The 12072-nt window shown below is 32.7% G+C and overlaps 1 protein-coding gene across 1 annotated transcript in view; it reads right to left on the minus strand.

Moving 5' to 3' along the window:
• The window catches only part of CEP126 (centrosomal protein 126), a gene marked incomplete at its 3' end in the record, with an annotated part of 71163 nt that overhangs the window by 58641 nt on the left and 450 nt on the right, over positions 1-12072 (minus strand). Inside the window, exon 2 of the mRNA XM_081281110.1 lies at positions 6116-6235. Within this exon, the coding sequence (XP_081137236.1) occupies positions 6116-6235 (120 nt within the window). The remainder of the gene's footprint in view (positions 1-6115; positions 6236-12072) is intronic.

The raw sequence follows: 12072 nt of genomic DNA on the forward strand, positions 1-12072 counted from the left end.
AATAAAAAATAAAAAGAGCTCAGGATGTGGTTCATTTGCAAGCTTCCCTGGGTTTAAAGCCCAGTACAAAAAAAAAAAAAGTAATTTTGCTAGGAAATTACCATCACTATCATTTCATATTTTCCACAAATATAGCCCTGTTCTCTGGGCTAAAATATATATAGAAAGTAATAATTTCACACATTATTTTACAGAATTATATAATATAAAGTCCATGCTAAATTGAGTCGAATTACATCTCAGATGGAATGTGACCAATAAGCAGATGTTTCCACTCCTGAACTCAATGGTAAGTCTAATAATACAAACTTCTAAGAATTATAATGATGATTACTATAGTTCCTTCCTTACTCAGTGATGAGTTACTGAGTTCCTTTTGTACCTATTAGGTGCCAAGCAATGTGATAAATGAGATGGGAATAGAAGGAACAGGTGGTATAAATGAGAAATTTGGCTTCTCTACCATTGTAGAATTCAGGCTTGAAAGAGTATGTTATGGCTTCCCATTAACCCTGGAATTAGTCTTTTGCACAGAAAAAACAGTATGCCTTGGGAGCTTCCAAAGGGTCTGTTCAACATGTGCAGCTGTGCCTCATGAAACATGCAGAACACTTTGGTTCAGAGTGAGCCACCTCATTAAATGACAGCCATATTCTGTTCATGTTCTATTCATGTTCTGTTTTCCCAGGAGTCTGCAACTATGGAGCATGTTGTTATTCTGTTGCAAATAACCACCACCACCACACAGTTTTCTTTAACAATAGAACCTAAGCAATAGTATTAAAAGTACCTGAGGTCCTAAGACCTTACACAGATTGGAGAGATTGACTTTTGCGACACATTTATTTTTTCTGGGTGAAACCACATTTCAGTTTTAGGTAGTTACAACTTTCTAGAAATATGACAATATTTAACTTTAAAACTCAACTATATTTTGAGACAATTAGAAATTTAAAAAATTAAAAATAAGAATAGTCATTCAAATGAAAAATCAATTGGAGAAAAAATAGTTTTTAGAAATAAAACATTTCAAACAATTGTGCCAATAGCTTACAAGAAATAAAATTATGCCCAAGAATAATTATAAATGTCCACTACTTAGCAACAAAACTTGTGTTCCAAAATTAGTCCTGTGCTTGTCAACACTTAAAATTTTATTTGAAATCCTAAAGATCTATATTGCAAAATCTTATTTTCCACTGTGTGTGGTGGTGCACATCTGTAATCCCAGCAGCTCGGGAGGCTGAGGCAGGAGTATTGTGAGTTCAAAACTAGTCTCAGCAACTCATAAACAGTGAAACCCTGTCTCTAAATGAAATATATTTTTTTTAATTTTTTTATTCTAATTTGTTATATATGATAGCAGAATGCATTATAATTCATATGACACATATAGAACATAATTTTTCATATCTCTGATTGTATACAAAGTATATTTACACCATTTGTGTCTTCATACATGTACTTAGGGTAATGATGTTCATCTCATTCCACCATCTTTTTTACCCCCTTGCTCCCTCCCTTCCCTTCCTTTCCCTCTGCCCTATCTAGAGTTCATCTAATCTTCCCAAGCTCCCCCTCCCAACCCCACTATGAATCAGCCTCCTTATATCAGAGAAAATATTTGACATTTGTTTTTTTAGGGATTGGCTAACTTCACTTAGCATTATATTCTCCAACTCTATCCATTTACCTGCAAATACCATGATTTTATTCTCTTGTATTGCTGAGTAACATTCCATTGTGTATATATGCCACATTTTCTTTATCCATTCATCTACTGAAGGACATCTAGGTTGGTTCTAAATGAAATATTTTTTTTAAAAAGGGATGGGGATATGGCTCAGTGATTAAGTGCTCCTTGGTTCAATCCCTAGTAACCCCACCCCACAAAAAAGAAAACCGTATTTTCCAAATGGTTGTCTTTTCCTTGAATAAATGAAAAGTAAAAAATGACCCTTAGCTGGAAAGGAAAATGCCCAAACATAAAACATTATTAGCCATATGGAAATGTGAATTAAAACCACAATTACTGTTATTATAGTTCAGATATGAAGTGTCCCCCCTGCCTCAAGTCTCCTGTATTAATGCAGGAGGTAAAATGATTAAGTTATGAGAATCATATTTTAATCAATGGATTAATCCACTTGATGGATCAATAATTAGAATGTGTTACTGGTTGGTTACTGTAGGCAGGTAAGGCATGCCTTGGGAATTATATATTTTGTCCCTAACTCCTCCTGTTCTCTTTCTGCTTACTGTGTTTCATGAGATAAGCAGCTTTCCTCTGCCACATCCTTTTACCATGATGTTCTGCCATACCCTGGGCCCAGAGCAATGGGTTTCAGCAACCATGAACTGAACCCTTGAAATCATGAGCCAAAATAAACTTTTCTTCCTCTAAGTTGTTCTTGTCAGGAATTTTGGTCACAGCAAATAAAAGTTGACTAACACAACCTCAAACTTATCATAATGGCTAGAATAATAATTAAAAACAATGATAACACCAACGTTAGTGAGTACGTAGAAAAAATTACATCCCTTGTACATTGGATCCTACCTTAAGCTTTACTAAGTTATACTGTCTTCATGGTTTTCAGAGACTGACTGAAATACTAATTGCTTTTGTGCTATTTTTGTTTACAAATGCTTTCCTCTCGTTTATAGTCTAGCATGATCCCTGCCCTACGTATGCCTTGTCTACTTACCTGCCAACTACCACCATGGGCCTCTGGACTGTCCTGATGCTAAAAACCTTTAACTGTCCATACCCCACCTAATAGAGAACAAGGAATTTGGGTCACTTCCCCCCAACTTTTCTCTTAGTAGGAAGAGCTTGGAGATATCATCACCAATTGTTCCATAGAAATGGAATATAGAAATTGGTAGTGGGGAAATGTAACAGTGGTCCACTTTATGCTTTAAATGTAGTCCTTGCTGCTCTGCTCCTGTGACTTATTTTTTTTTAATTTTTATTTTATTTATTTATTTATTTATTTTAAGCAGCAAAGAGGTGTTTATTGTGAGCTAGCTCGGTCCTCTGCGCGCACACAGCAATTGGTGAAGCTGAGAGGCCCAGAACCCAGGGTTTGCAGCAGTTTTATACACTCTTTGGGAAAGGCAGGGACTTCACATACATCATAGCATCTCTTAGCAAATCATCACACACCATGGGAAAAATCATAAAATAACTCTAAAACATGATTAGCACATTCACTGGCAGGAACAAGTTGGGTAGGGGTGATTGGTTACTAGAAGAGGGGGAGTCATTTGAACTGATCTGTGACTTATTTTTTAAATAGACATTTTTTTTCCTCTCTCCTTCCCCACTCCCTAATTTTTCCCCCTCTCTAATCTCCACTCCCTAATCTGGTGTGGGAATTACAGATAGCACCAGAAGATATGATTATCTCCCAAATTAACAAATGAATGATAATAACAACTTTTGTCAGAGAACAACTAAAATGTAGCCTTTGAATCTTTAAAAACCCTTTATTCCCCCTTATGGGCAGAATCACAGACTCTGGGACAGGAATCCCCCGTTTCTCCTTTGCTAGCAAAGCAATAAAACAACTTCTTCTTCTTTTTTAATGGAACAAATAAATAAATAAATGTATTCCAATTCTGACAATTCTCTCCATGCATCACCTATGATTGATCCTTGACTCCTTACTTACTTAATCCCAACCCCATTTCCATATACATTTTTCTTGCCTAGATAATTATAATAGCTTTCTGTGTAACAATTTGCTCCCGTCTGTGCTTTCAGTTCATCTTCTACAGTTTATCCTCTATCCCTTTGCTATAATAAGCTTAAATATAAATCATGCTTTATGGGAAATGCTAAACTCCATCATTCTCACAGATGGATAATGAAGCCACCCCATACTTCATGTTCCCCATATAATTAATTTTTAAAATTCTCTAGATAATTATTTCTGCTTTTAGGATATTTATGTATTTTTTCTTAATTATATATTTTAGTGACTCCTACAAAGTACTTGTCCTTCATATATTAATTTGTAGTTTTCTCACTTGTTCTTTGGGTAATTTTTCCAATTTGGTCATTGTCTTTGTTATTTTGCTACTTAATTACTTAATTCTGTCTCATCATCTGAACTTCTAGGTCTATGTGCTCATATTATAGTGTTTTAAAACTATATAAAGTCTCCCATTGGGTCCCTTCTGAAAATTTTATTTCAATTTCTTTTCTTCATGAGTTGAATTAAATAAGATTATTACTATTGTCTAAAATTTAATAGAAATAGATTAACAAAATAAATTCTTCTGACATAATGTTGAATCATTGGTATGCAATTAACTATGCATGTTGGGTGAATAAATTTCCATTCACTTGTTTACCAAAAGGTAGTTCTGAGTAGTGGACTGAAAACAATGTAGGAAACAAGTTAATTTATTTCCTTTGTGCAAACCTTAAAATTACTTGGTCTACAAGACAGCATATTATAAAGTACCTTTAGGATGTACTCCAGCAATAAAGGAATGGTCCAAGATGCCAGTTATATAATAAGCCTGACAAGTAATCAGTACTTATGGGAGCAGAAAGATAAAGGTAGAAAGCCAATAGAAGGAAACAGAGGAGACTGACTCTTTATAGATATTGAGAAAAAATGAGAAAGTGACAAAAACATACATGCAAGAAAACTATTGGCTAACAGAAGGGCAAGAAAATAGTAAATAAGAAGAAAATAAACATGATTTTAATTAACCAATGGAAATAAAGAGCCTTTGATGCTAGGATGTTTTACTTGGACTACTGCTGGGGACACAACACTGTCAAAGTAGCAGATGGAGAGTACCCCTGCCTGAAGGAAAAAAATACTTTAAAAAGTTATATAAATACACTGAGTGAGTGGACAGCATGAATTTAGATGACTATCTATAACCATCTTTATTGAACACCTGTCATGTGCCTTTTACAGGCTTTAAGAACCAAAAGATAGGAGATAAAAAGAAACACATGCATACACAACAAAGACAAGAAGCTTCATTGAATCTTTTAAACAGTGTTGGACCAAGAAAGAGTTAATCTGAAGAGAAATAGAATGTCAGAAGAAAAATTACAGGTAAACAATTTTGTATTCCCCAACTGGGATTTGCAGCATATGCCCAATGATGTAGCTAATAAACTCTAGGGATTTTCTGCTCTTCACGTATTATAGGAAAATGAATAAAGCAGCAAAAACAACAATAAATAATGGTCCATCTATCTTTTAAAAAATCTAGTAATTACAAAAATCCTTAAAATGTTAAGCAAATGTTTGAGTAGTCCACATTATCACTTTATTTTAATTTTCATGAGAAAGTGTTAGTTCCATGAGAAAACTTTTTTTTTCTATCATTACAAAAATCTATCACATCTATTTACCATTATTCACATTTCCCATTTTTACAAAAGAATGAATAAGGGGAGCACATACAGGAAAACTATATGAAGTGAATAATGAGTAAAATCAAATTAGATTCTATTAGAAACTAAGTAATAATTGCACATCTTCTGCTTTTCTTTCTTCCTTCTTTCCTTCCTTCTTTTTCTCCCTCCTTCCTTCCTTCCTTCCTTTCTTCTTCTTTCTTTTTTTCTTTCTTTCTTTATTTGGTGTTACTTGGGATAGACCAGGGCCTCTGCATACTAAGCAAGCACTCTACCACTGTTATATCCCCAGACTTTTGTTTATTTTACTTTTGAGATGAAGTCTGCATAAATTGCCCAGGCTGGTCTTGAACTTGTGATCCTCCTGCCTCATCTTCTGGAGTAGCTAGGACTACAGGTATTTGCTACTTTGTCCAGCTATAATCACTAATTTTTTAATTCATCATGAAATGATACAAAAAATAAAAAAGATATTTTATAGTTATTTTAAGAAGTGTATAGGACACTGTAATAAACTGTCTATCACAAAAAAAAGATTGTAAAAAAAAGTCACAAGTCAGTGAACTAGGCAATATATTACTATATTTGTACTTTAGGTGGAAAACAATAATAAAATTTACAAAGTCACAAAAATCTTGATCAGAGTTTTACAGATAAAGCACTGTCATAACTTTGTCTCTACTATTAATTGATATTGACCTTGAATTTCTTCAAGTTACTTACTTTTTTCTCCGGTTTGACTCCAAAAAATATTTACGTGCTCGATTTCTACATATTTTTTGTTGCTGCAGTAATATTTGGCGCTCTTCTTCTAAATTTTTCTCTAGATGGATTTTCATATCTCTAATGACAGCCTTAAGTTAAGAACAACAATTTGTCTTTAGAGGAGCAGTGTCAGGAGTATGATAAATATATTTATAGCCTCATGCTTATGATGTAGTGATGTTTTGGGGGAACAATTAGTATGTGTACACATTAGTGTTAGTATATGTTCCCAATATATTTTAGATAAAAATTCTGACTTGGTTTGGAATTTAAGATATACTTCACTTACTTTAGGGGGAAATAAATCTTTGAATTCATGGAGCTCAGTTAAGGGGACTGTATATTTTCATTTATTACACAGATACTTGAGTACTTACTAACAAGTTGTCTTCTTAGGCATGTATATAAGAAAAATGAAAGAAGGTTGATTTCACTAATAGAAAGTAGATGAATTAAAAGTTTTAATAGATTCTTTAATCTGTAGTATGAAAGTAATATTCAAACATTAGAGAATAAAATATCAATATACTTGGATTGTTAGGAAATATAATTATTTACCTTAGTGATTTACTTTTAGATTATAAAAAAAAACACCAAGATGACATGCATAACCATCTGTTTATCCAGAAATTTTCTAGACAAGAAATGGAAGTTGGTTATCTTAATCATTTATTCATTTGAAATATATGAATTAAACTTTCTTTACATAAGTTGTATTCATATGGTTAATTGGTTTCCTAATTGCATTTTGACTGTCATTATGAAATATCTTAATCAAATGTCATAATATTTATAAAAAAATGGTCATTGAATTATACTCAACCATTCAGTGCATCATTAGAGATAGATGTTTGTGAAATTACATTGAAGTTATAGATTACAGGGCATGTCTACTTGTCTTTTTTCTTTCTTTCTTTCCTTTAGAATAAATAACTGTTTAAAATATTTTTCCCAAAAAACTGAAATTCAAAATTCTCTTTAAGAGATCCGTTTAATCAAGGTACTACAAACTGTCTACTGATGGTAATATAGAATACAAGAAATATGCTCAACAATAAATTATGCTGTACATGACTTGTTAATTTAAAATATGTTAATTTCAGTATCCTATACTGCTTTACATCAATATTATAAAGAAACTATTACAAATTTTAAAATAATCATATTTATTAGAGTTTTTTGGTTGTTTGACCTTGTGCTAAGTGGAAGCTTGTTTGTTTTTAATTATGTTGTTACTTAATCATCTACAATAGGCCATAATAATTTTTAATCTTCATTTTTTATACAATTTTGCACTACTTCAATACAAATACCCCAAACACATTCATACACGATATTTTAACTTAAAGATTTCTTTTGAAGGATTTATAACAATGAGACAAAAATTGAAGGAAATATGGTTATCTGGTTCTTTGCTAGCACAAATATATGCTATAGATATATCTTGTCCTTCTCTAACAGAATACTTTATTAGGAGGCAAAGCTCAACAAGATAGTTAGCTACTAAAAGTCACAATTCATTAGTAGAGGAAGATTCAGTTTTCTTTTTTCAGGGTACACAGGAAGAACATGGTTTGGGTGGCAGGGAGAAGTTGCTTTGGGTCAGGTGAGAAGCAGGGGTATCTATGCTGCTGGTAAAGACAATTCTGTTCAATGTTTGCGATCTCATAAGAGCACATAACAATCACAAAATGCAATGTTTGTAATGGACCTGCAACTGTATATTCTTAAATGTAATCAAGTAACTTTACTACATATAGTGTTTGTGTATGTGTGTGTGTATATGTGTGTGTGTGTGTGTGTGTGTGTATAGACACAGTATAGTATAATGTAATTATTGTCTGGTGAATTATAAAGAATGTGGTGCCTTTGTATCTTTTAAAATATGGTATTCAAGAGTTAAAAAATAGTTAAATTTTTATTTTTTTAATAAGCTGTATCATGAGGGTAGTTTCCATAAAAACATTCCTAAACATCTACCTAAATGACAACAATTTTTATATACTTAACATTAGAAGTATAAAACAAAACCAAATGAAGACTACTATGGGTATCCATCCATGTTCCAATTTAGTTTTTATCCAATTAGTTTAAAATGTTAGCATCACAAATAACTGTTCATCATACAACCTATTTTCTTGTCAAATTTATTAAAGCGATCTTGATTCTATTTCTTCTTTCCACTGGCCTTGCTCAGTCTCTCTAAATCCCTTGCTTGGACTACCTCAATATTCTTTTAAATCATTTTACTCCTAAACTGAACATCCTCCATTTGAGACTTCATGAAGCCAGCTAAATGCAAATATTATTTTCTCACTCTTTGTTGTTCTCCCAAATCTCCTTATCATCTTCATGATAAATCTCAAATTCTTGGACTCTATAATCTGGTCTGTTTTTTTTTCAACTTAATTTCTCAACATTTTTCTATATGAACCTTATGCTCAGCCACACTAAGGTAATTAAGAGAACAGCCATGATGTGTCATACTACTATCTTGGTATGGACTTGTCTAACTCTACTCAACATTTAAGGGACACTTCAAGCAGTTCCTTTTTGTGAAGCCTTGTCTTATTCCCACCAGATAACCTGATAACAATTTTGTAAGTACTTCACACGTGTCTCCTGTACATTTCTATAACCCCAATGCTTAGCATGGTTCTTAAAATATAGTAATGGCTTAATAAAAGATAACTAGAGTATTTCCTTGAAGAAAATTCTCTGAGGTCAATATAAAGGAAAAAAGGTCTTATTATTTTTATAGCTTTTTATGCATTAATGAAAAATTGGCTTCTCATGGATTTATATGCCCCTAGAAATATACTTTATGAGCATAGGGTAGGACTTTTTTTTTTGAAAGGTAAGGTGCCAAATTAAGTTTTATTATGTCTGCACTAGCAAAATAGAATGCTTTCTATTTTGATAAAAATTTAAATTTTCATCTTTGGAAGACCATTAGTTCAGAGTCTTTGGTCCTTTATCTGAGAAACTGATTTTTAAAAATCAGTTTTGATAATCAACTAGAAGAGTATAGATATTAATCCTCTATCATAGGTAGTGCTAGCATTTTCTCAGATATTTCAAGTTTTATTATACAATTTCTCCCTAAAGTTTTAAATTAACCTTAGCTCTAAGATATTTTTCTTTTGAAATTTATTCTTTCCCTTACAAAGATAAAACTACTATAACTTTAAACAATAAAAATATTTTCTTTTATAATTTTACATTTATCCTTTTTAGAAGCTTGAGTTTATTTTGGAATGTAGAATAAAATATGACTCAGGTTAGAGATAGTAGACATGGAGTATTCATTTTTAGAGGTTTAATAAGAAGAGGCAATACTAGAACATAGCCAAAAGGTATGTTGTGATGAAAGGTTTGATTGTTCATTTCCCTGATTTTAAGGATAGTCAAAACCTGCACGTTTTTAGGCTGTAGGGGAAGAAGATCATTAAGAGAAATTGAAAATTAATTATAAGATTACAGAGAGAATAATTTGTAATTCAGGTCTATTGAGGAAAATAAGGGGGGTAGAAATAAAACAATTTAGTGGGAAAAAAAGACAGGTGGGTAGGAGTGTGTGGGTTTGTGTTATTTGTTGGGAGGAAACCTGAGGCAGTTCATGGAATCTATGTTCTATGGTAGTCACTATAAGAGTGGTGGGAGGAGATAGAGATGTGGCACAGGCATTAAAAGGAAAAAGAACTCTGTTCCTATCCAGGTAAATCTGGAAACCATTAATCTTTCATGGTGCCAATCAATCTGTGTTGTCTTATGACTTTTCACTGACAACATTTTTATTATACACATGAAGGCATAGAAAAGCAGGACTATGGTAGTTTCTGGGTGAAAAGAACAAAGAATGTTGGTGAGAGAATATGTATAAATAATCAAGAATATGGTATAAACTGGGTAAGACAGAAATGTGGGGTGTTAGGATAAAATGGAAGGGTAAGGACTGGAGGTAATACAGGTATGACGATGTGAGGGAAAAAAAAGAAGTGGGTCACATTAGATTGGGTAGAGAGAAGTGAGGGGAGGGAGGAGAAGGGGGGAATGAAAGGACAGCAGAATAAAATAGACATTATTATTGCTTGGGTATGTACGTGACTGCATGACCAATGTAATTCTGCAACCTGTACACTCAGAAAAATGAGAAATTACATCCCATCTGATTCAAATGTTAAAAAAAGAGGCATAGTATGAATGGTGAACTTTTTCATTACTGTCTTTTTTCTTTTTCTTAACAAATTTTGTTCTATTTCTATTTGAATTCTTGTAAGAGATTCAAATGATAGAAACTTAGTTAATTTTGATCATATAAGGTTTATTCTTTTATAATCTTTAGAGGAAATTCTGACTCCAGTTACAACATCTTCAACAGAAAGCCAGAAGGCCTCTGAGTATTGCTTTTATTTTTAAAATCACTCCTAAAAGTTTTACCATTACACTTGCTTATTTTAAGATTATGATTCTTTTTTGTTTTTCTTTTCATTTAGTCATTAATTTAATAAATTTGAGCCCCTACTACTGTATATTAGGAGTCCAATGGGAAACATTATAGACACATCCAAAATAATAAACTATAAAAAGATGTATTAGTGTATCTCTATCTATGAAAAAAGTCTTGATTTAGTGTTACAATCTTTATTATGTCCAGATTCCCTCCATCTCAATATATGTTTCTCTATATAGAAACATATATTATGTATACCAGCCATTTACAATGCTTCCCTATATTTTGATTTAGGGATATATTAGGCACAGTATAATAGGTGTTCAGTGCTCAAGAAAATAAGTTTGAAGAAGGAAGAATTATATTCATATAGATGACAATGCTGTTTATTTCAGATTATATTTTTGAGAAAATTTAGAGCAGCAAGGGCAAAAGACAAACTCAATGAGATTAATAATGAATAAATTAAAGGAACTAGAAGCTGCTATTGCAGACTAGTGTTTTGAGAACTTGGCTAAAGAAAAGGAAAGGCTGGGATTGTGGCTCAGCAGTAGAGCGATCACCTATCATATCATGTGTGAGGCCCTGGGTTCGATCCTTAGTACCACATAAAAATAAATAAATAAAATAAAGATGATGTGTCCAACTACAACTAAAAAATAAATTAAAAAAAAGAAAAGGGAGAATGGATGGAAGTTTGAGGAAAGCATGATCAGAGGGGGGGTATTTTACTATTAGTGAAGTTTTGTACATACCAGTCTTTCTGCATAGATTTGAATCTCTGTATTCTAGAACAAAGTGGGCCACAAAGCAGACTCTCCCAAAAAATTGTTTTGTAACTTGATTTTTATATTCCATTACATAAAGCTGTAACGGAATATAAAAAAAATGTCCTGGAAGAAATTGGAGACAAGAGAGGAAGAAAACAGGTATAAGAAAATGGGAATGGGGAGCCTTAGGGGTTAACTTGGAAAGAGAAGCCACTCCATTTCCTAAGAATGAAGATGATCATTACACAGCACCATCACTGTCAACCAAAGTCCTTTGAGAACATAAAGGTTAAATTCCAAATATCATATTCTCTGAAGGAATAAGCATGGTTTATAATTTTGAAAAGCAAACTCACTTCTTCAATTTTCTACAATGTATTTAATTGCAACATCGAAAGTGGGCCAATTCTTACGAGAAAATCTGAAATGGTCCAGATTGTGAAGGTCCAGGAATTTTGCTTCTCATTTCCTCTTTGCCATCTCTCTGACAACCGACTGGGCTAAGAGGGAAAACAAATGACCAAACTGTCATAGGGTCTAGTAGCTCTGGCAAATAGATTAGGGGTGTGCTAGATTGATAGCTAAAACGGCCTCCTCAGGATAGGAAAGCATTTTACTTATTTGTGCAATCTCTCCAAGTAGTATTATTAATCAGGAAGTGGTTAATATGCAAGAACATCCTGGCATAATTC

This window comes from Spermophilus citellus, assembly GCF_964194105.1.
Source record: "Spermophilus citellus genome assembly, chromosome: 2".
NCBI classification, from domain to species: Eukaryota; Metazoa; Chordata; class Mammalia; order Rodentia; family Sciuridae; genus Spermophilus; species Spermophilus citellus.